Source organism: Hyperoodon ampullatus (assembly GCF_949752795.1).
Source record: "Hyperoodon ampullatus genome assembly, chromosome: 5".
NCBI classification, from domain to species: Eukaryota; Metazoa; Chordata; class Mammalia; order Artiodactyla; family Ziphiidae; genus Hyperoodon; species Hyperoodon ampullatus.
In genome coordinates this window covers 100,238,507-100,255,479 of record NC_136918.1, presented here as the reverse complement: position 1 = coordinate 100,255,479, position 16,973 = coordinate 100,238,507, and the positions used below count along the sequence as shown (strand labels likewise).

The 16,973-nt window shown below is 41.3% G+C and overlaps 1 protein-coding gene across 1 annotated transcript in view; it reads left to right on the top strand.

The window, feature by feature from the left end:
* Nucleotides 1-466: 466 nt before the first annotated feature.
* ST3GAL6 (ST3 beta-galactoside alpha-2,3-sialyltransferase 6) overlaps nt 467-16,973 on the top strand; it is a gene marked incomplete at both ends in the record, with an annotated part of 42,594 nt that continues 26,087 nt past the window's right edge. Inside the window, 3 exons of the mRNA XM_079705593.1 lie at nt 467-560; nt 7,477-7,576; nt 12,076-12,153. Coding sequence (XP_079561719.1) covers nt 467-560; nt 7,477-7,576; nt 12,076-12,153 — 272 coding nt within the window. The remainder of the gene's footprint in view (nt 561-7,476; nt 7,577-12,075; nt 12,154-16,973) is intronic.

Here is a 16,973-nt window from a genome sequence, read left to right as displayed (position 1 = left end):
TTTTCATCATCGTATGTGAAAAGGGCTTAGTGCAGTGCTGGGCATTTTGTAAGTACTTAATAAAGTGTGCTATTATTTATATGATCATCAGCACCAGAGGGTGGAGGTCCTTGGTATATAAATGAGGCTTCCGGACACATTTGGATCATACCATTAATGATAAGGATCATTACTTGAAAGAGGGGTAATAACTGAGTTAAAGAGGACTGAGGCCTTTCTGTCCATTGCTGCGAGGTCCTGTGTGTCTTCTTTAAGGTTTGGACTCTATGGAGATGGCTAGATCTAGGAGGCTTAGGGGACCCATGGGTCTGGACTAAGAGACTTAGACATTAATGCATAGGTAGAGCTGCAGCTCACGCTCACAGGGGCATGTGATTGCAGAGGAGAGTCATAAGCTGAGCAGTAAATACGAAGAGGAGGGAAGGCAGGATGTAAGATCTGTTGCCAAGTTCAGACAGTCTCGGGTATGTGTCAGTGTGAGCTGAGGTCTGGTGGAGACCTGAATGAAGAAGAGTCTCTCCCAGGGTTGAATGGACACAGGCTGAGAGCAGGGCCACCTGGTAAGATTGTGGAGGTGAACCTTGAACAGGGGCACCTGGCTGAGAGGGAAGTTGTGGTTGAAATCCTGCCCATGCCAAGCTATGTGCCCACAGGGCTGTGTGGAGCCAGATGGGGTGTCCTTGTCTATTTTGCCCAAAGATGCAAGTTATCGAGTATTTTTGTTGAGCAGAGGTACGCTGGATGAGAGAGGAGACCGAACAGCAGCAGAGCAAGACCTCTGTCACTGGGGAAGCAGAGGGTATCAAGGGATAGAGTGGATGAGTACATGGTGTAGGATCCTAGTTCCTTAGAATTGGATGTTTGATTGCTGAGCTGCCGGGGTAGCTGAGAGAGAGAAGAATGAAAACTAGGAATGGAAAACTAGGATGTAATTCAGGGACCCGGCAACGGGAACTCAGGCCAGGTGGATGACATGTCCAAGTGTGGGATCAGTAGGAACATGACCAAACTGTTGAGCTGCTGCTGGAGGCTTCTCAGGCTCCCTTTCCTTTGGGCCAGGATCAGGCTCTGAGGTTGGGGTGGAGCTGAGCCTACAGATGGGCACCAGGGTGTGTCTGCAGCTGAGCCTAGAGGTCACTGGGTGGAGAGAGGCCGGGCAGTCTGGGTCCGTCTGTGTGTGGAAGCATGTTTCTTCCTTGGAGTCATGTGATATTGACTGAGATACCCACAGGGTTTTTGTGCTTAGAGAATAGAATGATGTTTCCAGAATTATTGCTGAATATGCTTTTTTCTAACTGGTTGTTGGAAAAACAAGCCTCCTTAGGTTTGAAAAAGCATTAGAGAGTCTAAAAATAAGAATCTGACCATTTTCAAGTGTCGTTCCATAGGGTTTTTGTTTTGTTTTTATAAGCAATGCTATTATGGTTGCCCTGGGGCTCAAGAATGTGCACTGAAATAGGAATCCTCCAGTTTCATTCTTAAGCATACTGAAGTTTGAGGATCACTGCTCCAGGACACTCAATAGAACCATGGAGAAAAAAAAAAATGGATTTACTGAAATCTAGAATAGGGTGAGGAAGAACAAGGTTGTGAGTAATAGGGTGTTATTTCAGCACAGTTTGTGACTGTAAACTTTATCTCCATTTCATCAATTCCTAGAATTGATACCGCTTAGGGAGCTGGTAGGATGGGCAGATGAGACATTCTGTCATGTTTAGCCTGGTGTCAGAAGGCTGGACCTGCCCCAATGTGTAAGAGCTCCCATCTGGAGAGCAGCGGTACAGGGTGTGGACTCTGGTCTGATAGATACGGGTTTGAGTCTGTTCTGCAATTTATTAGCTCAGGTAAGTTAATATTCCTCTCAGAGCTTCAGTTTTCTCCTCTGTGAAATGGGAATTGTGAGTTTACTATTTCCCTCACAGGGTGGTTGTGAGGATTACATGAGATAATACACCAAAAGCATCTGTCGGGGGCCTTGACAAATGCTAAGCACTGCAATATCTTAATGATTCTAATCAGCCATTATTCATTAGGCATTGCCATGTGCTAGGCATTTTGGATAAAAAATCAATCCAAAGCATCTAGTTATGAGATCTGTAACTACATTCAACGATTATCTACTTAACATCTTCTGTGTGACATGTATTGTTAGAAGTAGATAAATAAATGCAAATAAAATGATTGATGAGTCCTGCTCTCATGGAGTGGGGTCATTATTGTAACTTCTGTTATGGTCTCCGTATTTCAGTACATTCCTCCATGGTTCTCTTGAGAATCCTAGAGCAGTGATCCTCAAACTGTAGTTTGGGTCGGCATAAGAATCAGACTGGAGTGTTCTTGTTTCAATACACTTTTCCAAGCCCTAGAGACTCAGATGAAGTAGGGGCTCAGGAATGTGCATGTTAACAAGGCCTCGGCTGGTGCTGGCCCTTGGAGCTGCCATGTCACTTTGGGGAACGCTGCCCTGCAGCCCTCTCCCTGCAACCCATGTCTGTATTTGCCCTTTCGGAACTCTGCCCATCAACAGCGCACTGTCAGAAAGTTGTCAAATAGAGTTTTCTCTTTTGGGTTCCTTCCCCTCATGTATTTTGTCTTGATAGACAGGATGACACCAGGAATAGAACTGTGAGAAAGAAATGGTCAGACTTAAGTCTGTTTCTGTCTCTTGAACTGTGTGAGCTGGGACAACTCACTGAATTGCAGAAACTTTCATTTCCCTCATTCATCAAGAAGATGATGCCTGCACATCTGTTTTTTTTCTTTTTTTAACATCTTTATTGGAGTATAATTGCTTTACAATGGTGTGTTAGTTTCTGCTTTATAACAAAGTGAATCAGCTGTACATATACATATATCCCCATATCTCCTCCCTCTTGTTTCTCCCTCCCACCCTCTCTATCGCACCCCTCCAGGTGGTCACAGAGCACCGAGCTGATCTCCCTGTGCTATGCGGCTGCTTCCCACTAGCTATCTATTTTACGTTTGGTAGTGTATATATGTCCATGCCACTCTCTCACTTCGTCCCAGCTTACCCTTCCCCCTCCCCGTGTCCTCAAGTCCATTCTCTACGTCTGTGTCTTTATTGCTGTCCTGCCCCTAGGTTCTTCAGAACCTTTTTTTTTTTTTTAGATTCCATATATATGTGTTAGCATATGGTATTTGTTTTTCTCTTTCTGACTGACTTCACTCTGTATGACAGACTCTTGCACATCTGTTTATCAAGCTTGTTTTGAGCCTTAAATGAAGTGATGGACATACAAGCATTTTATGAACTTATAAAATATACTGTTATTATTAAAGAGAAGGAAAACCTGTTGCCAAGATTGAGCTCACTTTGGCATATGCAGATTATTCATCTATTGGGTTATGTATCATAATCGGGGAAGAAATAAACCTTTGATCCCTGCCAATGATACCTGCTCTCCCTTGACACCCTCTACTCACACTTTCGGTGAATAATTGCTTTATGGCTTAAACTTTGTGAAGGATGTTTTAGGGACTCTGGTCTTAGTAGCATCTGCAGCCAAGAAGCTGATATGTGTTGTTTAATGTCAAGATCTTGAAACTTGTTTGTTTTGATAATTGAAGCTATATTGAAGGGGCTTTTTTTTTTTTCCTCCCCTTAAAGCAGGCACTCTGTGTTAAATTCTTACTGGTGTTCCTTTGAGTCTTTTGCTCAAAGCGAAATGGTTGTTTCATTTATAGACTTATAATTAGAGAATTCATTTATTTGTGGAAGTTTTTGCTGTGAGCAAGCAGAGGGACTCTACATGTTTATCACAAGGATATCCTGGCTGGCCCCAGTTTGCTTTGCCACTTGAATATGGATGCTTTGAATTGCCCATGGCATGTGAGAGAGTGGCAAAGCTTCCAAATTTTTTCTCAGGTGGTGTATGCAGTAGCTCTTCACTACTAGTAGGTTCATTTTACTTTTTGAAGGAAAAAAATGTTTTCTCACACTTCTTTGTCTTCAGCTAAACCGCAAACTGGTGAGGAAAAAAACAACATCTCGCTTACCCATACTTTTGAGCTCTGTAAAGTGATATATAAATTTCCCAAAGAATATGTTTTGAGGGACAGATAAGCAAATTGAACTGTAAATACTGAGTTCTTTCTCTAGACTTTCATATGCTATCTTACCTTAGATGTAAATATATTTTTAAAAAATACTGTTAAGCGACATCCTTGTTGGGTGTTTGCAAAACTGATGTTACTCTGGGTGGAGTTTTCAGTATTTAATCTGAGTATTTAAGCAGATTGTTTGGTGACTATTTTGGCCCATGGTAAAATGTCTTCCAGGACAGTCTTAAGCCTGGTATCAGTAATTTCTAAAACTTTCTCTGTCCAAGTCTAACTTGTGGATTCTAGAACTTCCAGAGTTTCCGAACACCCCTGATATCTGAGACTGTCCAATGTACAACAAAAAAGGCTTATAGTGTATTTTCAGCTGAGTTACAGGGTATAGAAAGAATTCCATTGTGTTCTTTGGAGTCTTTTTTTTTTTTTTTTTTTTCGGTACGCGGGCCTCTCACTGTTGTGGCCTCTCCCGTTGCGGAGCACAGGCTCCGGATGCGCAGGCTCAGTGGCCATGGCTCACGGGCCCAGCCGCTCCGCGGCATATGGGATCCTCCCGGACCGGGGCACGAACCCGTATCCCCTGCATCGGCAGGCGGACTCCCAACCACTGCGCCACCAGGGAGGCCCTGGAGTCTTGTATATTTATCCTACATTCATGTTTGTGTGACACTTGAATGAAAAAAATATTTTGCAGAGGCCAGTTCAGTCAAAGGGCTGAATGAGCCAAGGCCAGGCCACACCAGCTCCCTATGTCCTGCCATCATGAATCATGACTCGTGGCCTCTGGCCAAAGTGTTTAATATTAGCACTTCTCTCACACATGAAGGGGAGGAAGCAGAGCTGGCATTTGTTGAACATGTCATAAGGGCCAGGCTCTGGGCTAGCTATCTTGCTGTCTTTGTTTCCTCGATTAACCAGTTCAGTGATTTGTCCAACATCTCCCATGCCTCACTGTCTTAGACTTTTACTCTGATCATCCCAAACCTTAATTCTCTCCATTACTTGGATTTTACCAATTATTTCTCAAGAAGCACAGAACCATACTTTTTCTTTTTACCCACTAATGATCATGCAATTTATTTCTTGCTTTTTACCAAGAATTTAAGGTGATTTCTAAAATAATGCACAATACATCAAGACACACATTGCACATGGGCAAGGAAGACAGAATAAAGTGGAAAGGGAAGCACAGGCCTGAGGTGGTCTATGAGTCCTTTGCATGTTTACTCCCTTTGCCAGCAGAGGAAGTGGCCTTTCCGCCACAGCCATGCCCAACTGACTCTTTCTGTCAGATCAGTAAGAATACTGCACAGGCTACATTAAGGGCAGGCCAAGTTTCTCTTTGGTTTTCTCAAAACCCGTGCATTTTACTGTATAGAAAAAAAGCACAGCTGCCTTTAGCTTTAGAAAACAAACAACCATAAAATATACAAACTTATTCAGCACATATTTTTGTATCCTAGGTAATGCCAGACGCCCATGATTTTGGCCACTCTATCTAATAGCCCAAAGAGGTTGGCTGTGTGCTCTCACTCCTCAACATGTGAGAACAGTCAGGTTGGAAAAGGGAGACCTAAGGGCCCCTCCAAGCCAGGAATTACGTGGAGTTGGGCCATGATTCCTCTCTTCTGATTTCTAACCAGTGTTGACTCTTCATGGGGATTATGTCTGCTAAATTAGAAGTATGTGTAAACTAAAATTTGCTCATTGAACGCATTCATTTGCTTCCTCTTGACAGTCTTCATTTCTAATTAATTTATAATTAATTAGAACATGGGGGTGGTGGCTGCCTTGATTGCAGTGAGAAGCAACAGCTGACACCAAGGGAGGTGTGCTCAGCAATCTGCACGGGATAATCCCTACAGTTTAGGGTAAACTCCAAACAGCCCCACACCCTCATTAGCTCCAGAGGGTCTCAACTCTAATGGAGCCCAGAACGATTATTACATTTGTTATGATGACCTCACATGATTAAGAACGGCTTCATTTATGTTTAGTAGATTATACTTAAGAAGGCAATGGAGCTCTTTAAGAATCTAACCAATCAACTATACTTCAATAAAATTAAAAAAAAAATAAAAGAATCTAACCAGACTCACACGTTCGACACTGCATTGCCCCAATTGAGGTTAATAGAGATGGACAGGAGTGAGCCGAGTGGTACATTCAAGTATCTAGATGGACCAGAAACTTGATAAGAGATGCAAAGAAATAGTATATCTGTTTAAGCACCATGCATTGAAATAGATCTAGTATAGAAACATATATTAAATTTGTCTTTTGCATTTAATTACATGTAGAAGTGAGAACATACTCATTTCTGCCTTTGAAGCAGAAGTGGGAACTAAACAAAATGTTTTAGGCTATAAAAAATATATTTTGTAAAGGGTTTTTTTTTTTTTGCATTTATACTCTAGAGAGGGTTGTGTCCAGGTTTGTGTCTATCTATAAATGTGCAGTGAACTATACTGTCCATTTAGTATAAAAACAAGCAAATAATTAGCTAAATTTACCTGTGCTGTGATACGGTGCATCTAAAAGTGTGTAAAAAGTGAGGATGTGGGAGGACTTCCCTGGTGGCACAGTGGTTAAGAATCCAGCTGCCAAAGCAGGGGACACGGGGTAGAGCCCTGGTCAGGGAAGATCCCACATGTCACGGAGCAACTAAGCCCATGCACCACAACTACTGAGCCTGTGCTCTAGAGCCCACGAGACAACTACTGAGCCCACGCACCACAACTACTGAAGCCTGCATGCCTAGAGCCCATGCTCGGCAACAAGAGAAGCCACTGCAGTGAGAAGCCTGTGCACTGCAGCTAGGGAAAGCCCGTGAGCAGCAATGAAGACCCAAAGCAGACAAAAATAAATAAATTAATTAGTTAATTTTTTAAAAATTGAGGTTGTGGGAAATATTTTTAGTAGCTTTTTCCCCCCAGTTTTTTAAAATGAGAAAATGACTTTTTTTATAAATAGCATAAATAGCATTTAAAAGTCATTTCGAGCACTGACAAAACAAAATGTTTGTTTACATCTTAAGGCATATATTCATTTTCTCTTGAGATAGAGAAAATAGGTATTTTTTAATATTTCTGAAAAAAGTTTTGGATATGAAATAGATGTGTAAGATTTTGTTCTGAATGAATTTTTTTCCTATCTAACATGGGAAAGTATTGGTCTAAACATGAATCACATTGTGTTGATTAAAGAGGATGAGGAGAGACAGAAAAAATATTCACTTTCCGAAAATTTAGAAGGTGTTTCCAAAATAACAGGCTGATGTCAGTTTCTTATACTCTTCTCTCTATATGTTTATTCACTAATGCTTGTATGTAAGCCATTGTGTAAATCACCTGTATAACGATCTTGCCTTTCCCTTGGCCTTCATCCCCTGTGTTTCAGGTGGGCCAGCCATGAGAGGGTACCTTGTGGCCATCTTCCTGAGTGCTGTCTTCCTCTATTATGTGCTGCATTGTATATTGTGGGGAACAAATGCCTATGGGTAAGTTTTATTTTTGCTGTTTAAAAATGACTACCAAACTGGTCTTTCACATAGACCTGCAAATGATATTAGAGGGACCTATTAAAAAAACAAAAACAAACAAACAAAAAACAAACCCTGTAACATTTTGAACCTTTTCTAGCTTTTCCATTATAAATTGGAGTTTTACCATTCTAGTATCTTATACATTACATCTAACAGTTTAAATATTGATAAACAACAACATCTTTTTATTGACTTTTCAGTGAAGCAGTGGTGTTGACCATCTTTGGGACATCACATTTTTATTTATATAATTCATCTTTTTGAATTGATGGAGTAATTCTTAGACTCAGTGGCACTTGATTCTTAGAGTCTAAAATGTTTGGATAAGAGACTGTTGATAAAATGTAGACACTACATATGGTTCCTTTTGTTTAAAAATATTTGGTGAATAATGTATGTACAATTTGAAATGACTGACTTGAAATGTCACATATAAAACTTGAAGAGGCACAGGTAGTTTTATTAAAGAGAAAACTTCTATAATAAGATTTTTATCATTTTTCCTTTTTTTTCTATTTTGAAAAGTACTTAGTTTGAATAAATTAATTGCAAATAAAAAATTAGCTACAGTTTATAGCCTGAATAGAAATGACTAGAATAAATACCACTTGATTTCCCTGCATTCGTCACAAAGCATGTGACAATCTAGAAAACTTCAAAATCAATTATATTTCTTTGAAAAAGGAGTAACAGCAGTTACTGATACATCACAACTTGTCAACTTATAATACAAGCTTCCTGACATGCATTTCCTGAGTGAACCCAAATGATCTTTTTTTAAAACAAGGAAATTTTGACAAGTTGAAGTGAAGTAAAGTAAAATAGTTCATGGCTTCTAAGCAACAGGTTTTGTTTTTTAAAAACCAAAAGAAAATTCAGAACAGCATTGTAATAGGAAAAATTAAAGCTATGCTACCACATACAAAATTTTGCTAGAGTCAATTGAGTATAACACAACTTTTCGAGCCAAAGGAAAACAAATCAAGAGATTAAAAAAATGATTCTATCTAATCTAAAAGAAATCTACTGATTTCTACAAGTGTCACAAAGGGTTTGAGGTAGCGCAACTGTCTGTACTTTCCTTGTGGTGTGTTTAAAAAAAAGGGGGTGGGGTAGGAGGAGGGGAGAAGAAATGTTTTCTTGCTTCTGAAAGCAAAGAACTTATTGGAATTAGAGAATAAACTGACCATGCAAGTATGTCCCTCCATTTGGCTGTCACTTGTGCTCATCTGCCAACCAAACATTTCCTTGCGTCCCACTGTGGCAGCTGTCCTTTTAGGATTCAAGCCCACAGTTAAGGCTGGTCTGTTAGATTAACAACAACAACAAAAAAAGAGCACTGGGCTTCCCTGGTGGCGCAGTGGTTGAGAGTCCGCCTGCCGATGCAGGGGACACGGGTTCGTGCCCCGGTCCAGGAAGATCCCACATGCCGCGGAGCGGCTGGGCCCGTGAGCCATGGCCGCTGAGACTGCGCGTCCGGAGCCTGTGCTCCGCAACGGGAGAGGCCACAACAGTGAGAGGCCCGCGTACCGGGGAAAAAAAAAAAAAAAGAGCACTGTCGTCATTCAACCCTTTATACCTCCCTAAATTTCTTAACACCTGAATAAGTCCAAATACAGGGTAGCTGATTAAGCCTTTCTTCTTCTAAAAGCAAATCGAGTCACTGTCCTTTCTTGTTAATTTATGCTTTTTCTCATGAGAATGATTTTTTTCTAGAAAAGTGAACAGATGAACCACAGTTTATATCTAAAAAATAAACTTGCCAAATGTTGCTGATACTAAAAACAGATTAGTTATCATGGGAGGAAAATTAGATAATCTAGATTAAATTGCCTACTGAAAGGTGAATATAAAATGTTTTGTAGCATTAAGTTTTTGTTATAGTACTACGCTCGGGAGAAACATTAAGGAAAAAATCTTTCCCAATTATCTTCAATGTGGTTAAAAACAAAACATCTCGTACATAATGGTAATTAATATGAATTTGTTTTTACAAAGTATTCTAATTTACCAAATTTCATATTTAGATGGGGGTGGGGAGAGAGGCTCTCTTGTCCCTCTTCCTAACTTTGCAAATCCTTGAGCTATGCTTTGCTAAACTACCATTCACACCAAGTGTGAGACCATCGTTACCGTGCTACTCTATCAAGAACATTCTAAGATATTTTCTATAATAAAGAGAAATAGAGAAAAAGTTAATATACATGTTGCTGTATTCTACAATGTTTGCAACAAACTGTAAACTAACATAGTTTGAACCAACAGTACCCTCAGTTATGCAAAACACTTTTTCAACCCTGAGCATGGGTGATTCAAAAACACTAAAGGCATCAAATTAGACTATGTCTATTTCTCCTCAAAATATATTTTCAAAACTCAGAATTCAGAAGTCTGATACTTTTGGAAATTCCTTTGCTTGAGTTTCCCAGATTTTTGCTCAGAAATTGCTACTATGTATTATAAATGTTTTAAAAAATTCTTCATCTTAATGCAAATGACCAGAGCTGAAAAACTGACGTGGACAACAGGTTGGAAAACCCAAATCACTTAGCTTATAAATGCATAATGTAATCCTGGAGGACAACTGTCTGTTAGTCTAGAGGTATCCTTTTTCCTATTGTCAGTCCTTTGGTGAGGAATCAAGTTTTGATGACCTTTAAATCCTGAATGAGTGGTGAGTATAGGATGTCAAAATAAACCACATAAAAACTTCCTGCCTTAGACAAAAGTTCGGTACTTTTTGCCAGTGTTTGAATAGTAGATCCTAGACCATGTTTCTAGGCTTTGTTTTGTTTCACTAGATTAAAAAAATGATGCTTCTGCATTTAACTTCGTCACTGGTTGATTGTAACGCTCTTTATGGAAGGAAGTTAGGCAAATCATTGTAATGCTCTTTATGGTCACTGGAAAAACCCAATGCCAGGTGGGTTGGTTTGGAAACAAGTTTTGAGGTTTTGGACTTAAATAATGAGCCATAGATCTTAGAAGTCTGATTATATATCACATGAGGATCCTACTGCAGGCATCTCTCCCTCCACCTCTGCCACTTCTGTCTCTGTCCTGTACTTAGTAATGGAAGACAAGAACAGAAAAGAAAGCACGAAGTTTACTAGATTGCTAATTCCCTACAAATCCTATTCTTGGTCACAGGGGAAATGATAAAGAAGACAATGAAAAGGGTCCAAATTCAGCACATTTTTCTTGTCATCAGAATTTGAGGAACGTTCATGTCACTCCTAAGCTAACACATTACTCCAGACACGGAAAGTATTGTGAAATTACCTCGGATGCTGGTAATTACCTCGGGGCTGGAAATTACCTCGGAACTTGCTTCCTTAAAAACTGTTTAAGACAAGTAATTGTCTTTTTTTAAGAAAAAACCCCACAGTCTTCACAATATCCCAAAATAGTTTGTTTTCTGGTTTGATAACCTTAGAAACCAAGTAATATCTTATACTTTATTTTGTCCTCTGACTATAATTTGGTTTTTGTGGCTTGGTGTGCCGGCCCACCATATTTATGTACCTTCCTTACATATAAATCAAGAGAGTTTTGCCATTTGGGGTATTTACAAAAGATGATTCTCTGCATCTGGCCTCAGACTTCAGAAACCTAGCAGTTTTAACTGTGGATTTTGTACCAAAATAAGTTTAAAATTGAGTCAATCCATGAAGGGTTTAGGCTGTTTCTCTTTGAATCCTGTGATTGCAGAAGACAATTGATTCGTTTTCTTTTTTAGATTAATTCTCCACACAACTGATGATCATTAATAGTTTTTTATATTAGGCTGTTTTGCTCTTTCCTGGCTGAGTCTGGGTCCTGCTGCCCCCTGTCCCCTTCATTTGTTTTCATTGTTGTGCTCTGTCTTGTATCACAATACCCTTTGAAATTGTGGAGACAAGTGCTCCATTCAGGGGACGCACAAGCGCCTAACCTGTGCCAAGAATAGAGGGGAGTTAGATATGTGACTCTAAATGGTGGAATTTGTGGAGTCCCTGGGGCACGGGCAGGGGCTACGGAACCTGCTTGGGGCAGTGTCTCTGTGGCGTTTGCTGCCCATGGGTGTCCCCGCGTGTGGAACGGAGGAGCTACATAGCCGTGTGCATTTCTCAGGCTTTCAGGAACTTCTAAACCGTGAGTCTGGTCTTGGCTTCCACAGCGTGATGATCCCAGTTCTTCTCAAAGGGTCCTTTGAGTCACTGCTCTTTGACCTTTCTGGGTCACTCGTCACCTCAGCCTTTTCCACTCTCTCTTGCTTTGCATCCATGAATCCTCAAATGTGTCCAGGACTTAGGAGAAACTTCTGTCATCCCTCAGGGGCTGCGGTGAGCGTTTCTATTCCCTGCCTGAGAAGCCTCTCACTGGTGGCACCGCGTGGGTTCCCAGGGCATTTTCTTCCCTTTGGGCCGTCTTCCTAGTTCTGGTTTCTGACTGACGCTATTTTTGTCTCATAGGGTGCCACCTGTGGAAATGAAGAAGAGAAATAAGATCCAGCCTTGTTTATCAAAGCCAGCTTTTGCCTCTCTCCTGAGGTAAAAATACAAAAGAAACCGTGGCACACAAAATGTTCAAAATGCGTTTGTAATCATTCTCCACACTTGTTTGCTTTTTTTCATGCAAATCTTAGCAGTATAAGTACATAATATGGTTATCCTACATTTAAGGAAGAGCTTGACTATCCTGTGTCTTTTTGTGCTTTTAGTCAGAACTCTGCATATATTTTAAGAAAAGGCATTGAAGAACTCAGTCAGACCAGTATTCTTTTCACACAGGTGAGATTAGAGAGGTCTATTTGTGTTTGATCATAAAAGAGTACACTGTCCTTTTAGGGTTTTCTTTCCCCACCCTTGTTCCCATGTTATTTTCCACCCTTGCTATTTTTATTTAACTTCTAGGTTAAAGTTTACAGTAGATATTTTCCCTTCACAGACTTTTAATGAACTACATAGAGTGTAAATAATGATTGTTCATTATGGTTGTCAGGACTTGTAGAGAATTTACTCTTCCATCCATAAATATTCTTTTCCTTTGCCATCACTGCTTTGATAGAGTGCTGGTCAAAATGCTTCCAGATTAACAGAAATCAATGACAGTCAGGTCTGGGCATGTTGAAGTGTGTAAAACACATACAAGCTTTTCAGCATTTTATCTTTTAAGGATCTAAAATTAACATTGTCTTTTCTTATTTTCTTTTATCGTATTACTGTATCTCTCCATGACTGGTTCTTAACCTTTTGGGGCCACAGGTCCCTTTAAAAATCAGCCAACCTGGGCTTCCCTGGTGGCGCAGTGGTTGAGAGTCCGCCTGCCGATGCAGGGACACGGGTTCGTTCCCCAGTCTGGGAAGATCCCACATGCCGCGGAGCGGCTGGGTCCGTGCGCCATGGCCGCTGAGCCTGCGCATCCGGAGCCTGTGCTCCGCAACGGGAGAGGCCACAGCAGTGAGAAGCCCGCGTACCGCAAAAAAAAAAAAAAAAAATCATCCAACCTTCTGGAAAACTTTAGATACATAAAATATTTTTACATCTGACTACAGTTGTGCCGCGGCTGCTTGTAGTCAATCTGTGGGTGTGTGTCCAGTTAGGATCACCGCAAAACTAGAAGAGTGATGTTAAACTTTTTTTTTTTTTTTACCATGACCCATAGTAAGAAATACATTTTGCTTTGGAACTTAGTATCCATACGTATTTATAATAAAAAAAAAAAAGAAAGAATTTTTACCTTTCCTACTCCAGATACCCTGTATTCTGTTCTATTCACTTTTTAAAAATGAGCTGATCATGACTTGCAAAATTGATTTCATGAGCCACCTATGGGTTGCAGACTGCAGCTTCAAAGTGCTACCCTAGAATCAAGGTACTCTTCAGCTTTCGAGAGAAAAGGCATTTTCTTTCTGAGAAAACCCAAAGGGGTTAAAGTATTTATGAAAGATTGCTCAGCAGGTGTGTAAGTCTGCACATTTGTCACGTGAATAGTATTCCCTGGAGGCAGAGCTCCCTTTGAAGTAGCCATCAGGAGAAGCTCTGCTGGGAAACCTGGCGGAGTTACCTGCAGTGCTATGAAGAGGACACCTTTCCTCAGCGTTGAGCTTGGGTGTGGTTTCATCTTTGTCAGGTATGGGTTAGTGACTCCAGATAATAGTGACTTCACTTTTTATATCTTCGGTTTCTTTGTCTCGTCGACTGAAAAAAAAAAAAAAAAGCACAGCCTAAAAGTTGAGAATGTTTTATTTGGGGACCTTACTGAGGACTGTAGCCTGAGCTAGTTAGCTCTGAGGAACAGTTCCAAAGAGGTAAGGGAGGAAATATTGGAGTTTTTGCTGAAAAAGACAAACAGACATGTAGTCATGTTGCAGGAAGGTGGACCCCTTCCAGGGTCCTAGAGTGAGTTCTTGTGTAACACTTGGAAATGAATTGTCTGCGGAGACGCACTTGTGCTGACAAAGCAAGAGACTTTATTGCGAAGGGGCGCTGGGGCGGAGAGCAGCAGGATAAGGGAACCCAGGAGGATTGCTCTGCCACGTGGCTCGCAGTCTCAGGTTTTATGGTAATGGGGTTAGTTTCCGGGTTGTCTCTGGCCAAGCATTCTGACTCAGGGTCCTTTCTCGTGGTGCACGCATCACTCAGCCAAGATGGATTCCAGCGAGGAGGATTCTGGGATGTTGGTAGGACACGTGGACTGGCGTCTCCTCTCTCTTTTTGACCTTTCCCGAATTCTTCCGGTTGGTGGTGGCTCATTAGTTCCGTGTTCCTTCCCAGGACCTCCTGTCGTAAAATAACTCATGCAAATTGTTACTGTCTTTGCCTGGTCAGGGCAGGCGGTTTCAGTCAGTGTTTCCCTTAACAGTCAGGTATCAAAAGATGACTGCTAATCACAAAAAAGCAGACGTCTCAAGTTAATGATTTTAGTGCTTCTCTATGAATAGGAAGATGCAGGAGTCTGGGCTTATTGAAATTATTCCTTTTGATATGCACCTTAACTATCTAGGGGCAGCATCCTGTTTTTCTCCACCGTGTATCCCCCTCGGGGTGTACCGTCTGGGGCGGCTGCAGTGGGCTGAAGGCTTGCTGGCCTCAACATCCTTTGTTTACTGGAATGGCAGGCCACATTTTTTTTTCCACAGTCTAAATTGGTTAGTAGAATTTATCTTCCTTTCCAGGCTTTTGTAGGAGTAACAACAGCAAAGATGATCATTATAATGTAATACAACATACTGTAACATAATACAATGTAATATATAATTATTACAGATAAGGCGGATACTTATTGAGCCCGTACCCTGTGTGAGACATGGAGTTATCGACTGCAAAAAAAAAAAAAAGCACAACCTAAAAGTTGAGAATTATGTTTTATTTGGGACGTTACTGAGGACTTAAGCCTGGGATACAGCCTCTCAGATAGCTCTGAGGGACTGTTTCAAAGAGGGAGGAGCCAGGATTTATAGGAGTTTTGGGGAAAAAAACAGGGAGTTGAACATCAAAAGATTACTGCTGGACTTCCCTGGTGGCGCAGTGGTTAAGAATCTGCCCGCCATTGCAGGGGACGCGGGTTCAAGCCCTGGTCCAGGAAGATCCCACATGCCACGGAGCAACTAAGCCCGTGCGCCACAACTACTGAGCCTGCGCTCTAGAGCCCACGAGCCACAACTACTGAGCCCATGAGCCACAACTACTGAGCCTGCGCTCTAGAGCCCATGCTCCTCAACAAGAGAAGCCACTGCAATGAGAAGCCTGCAACGAAGAGTAGCCCCTGCTCACTGCAACTAGAGAAAGCCCATGCGCAGCAACGAAGACCCAATGCAGCCAAAAATAAATAAAATAAATAAATTAAAAAAAAAAGATTACTGCTAATTAAAGAAAAAACAGACATCTCAAGAAAATGAATTTACCCCTTTTCTACATGTGGGAAGATGCAAGGAACTGTATTATTGGAATTATTCCTTTGATACGCACCTCAGCGATCTGGGGCCAGTATCCTGTTTTCCTTCCTCCTAAATTCCCCTCAGGGTGCACAGTTGGGGGCGGCTGCAGTAGCCGAAGGCTTGATGGGCTTCAACATCCTTTGTTGACTGAAATGGCAGGCCACATTCTTTGCCACAGTGCTTAACAGTTATTTCATTTAGAAATAAAATGTAAGTCACCTAGTACACGGTCTGACTGGCAGTATCCCACCAACTCCGAAGAATAGCGTCCTTTATTGCTTTCACCTCAAGGTGCAAAGTCATCTGTGGTTTACTTTCCCAAGGAAGCCTGGGAAACCTCCTCTCAATCTTAAGTCAGGTGACCTGACACTTCCTCTCCCCAGAGCAGATCCTAAGCTTAGGGATCAACCCTGATACAGATAATGACCTTTTGAAGTTGGCTGGACCCCTGAGGCTGCTAACACTTGTCACAACTGAATCTAGCAGGCACACCCTTCCCGAGTAGGAAGGGCTAGTTTCTCACCTCTTTGCTTAGTCTGAATATAGTATGAGTTCTTAGCTCAGCTCTAAAGATCTTGAGCTCCTGTGACTTGCCTAAGGTTAGTGGTTCCTGGGTAGCAAAGCCAGGATCAAGCTGAAGCTAATTTGTCCCACTCTAGTGCTGTTTATTTCCATTTTATCATGCAGCCTCTGAAACCCCAGGGGCGCTCTGATCTCCACCTGCAATTTTTATACTAAGGAAGAACAAAACTGATAAGGCCGGAAAGAAGGGGCCATGTGTTGGAGATGGGATAGGGATTAGCTTGACTTGCTCTGCAGTACTTAGTCCTGGTAGGTGGAAAAGGCATTTTAATATGTGCTTTACCTCTTCCTTATCTCCTTCTTTTTTTTTTTTTTTTTTTTTGATGTGGACGTTTTCAAAGTCTTTATTGAATTTGTTACAATATTGCTTCTGTTTTATGTTTTGGTTTTTTGGCCCGGAGGCATGTTGGGATCGTAGCTCCCTGACCAGAGATTGAACCCGCACCCCCTGCATTGGAAGGTGAAGTCTTAACCACTGGACCACAAGGGAAGTCCCTGTTCCTTCTCTTTAATGAAAAAAAAACTTATTTCTTTCTATTTCATAATGGTCCCATAAAGAATTAGTTTGGAGTTGAAATTCATTCAGTCATTTCTTAAATGTATGTTGACTGCTCTGTGCCAGGAGCTAAAAGTGAGGGAAAAAAACAGAAAAAACAGAGGCACCTCATCAAACATTGTTGTCTGAGAGAGTCCCTGAGTGGAGCCGGGGGGCAGGACAGGCAACAAGAAGACAAATATCCGTAGTTCTTGTTCTTGAGTAAATTTTAATTTAATGACCTCAGGAAAGAGTTCAGTTCTAGCTACCTCTAACTTTCAGTGTTTTTTTTTTTTTTAAGAAGATGTTGGGGG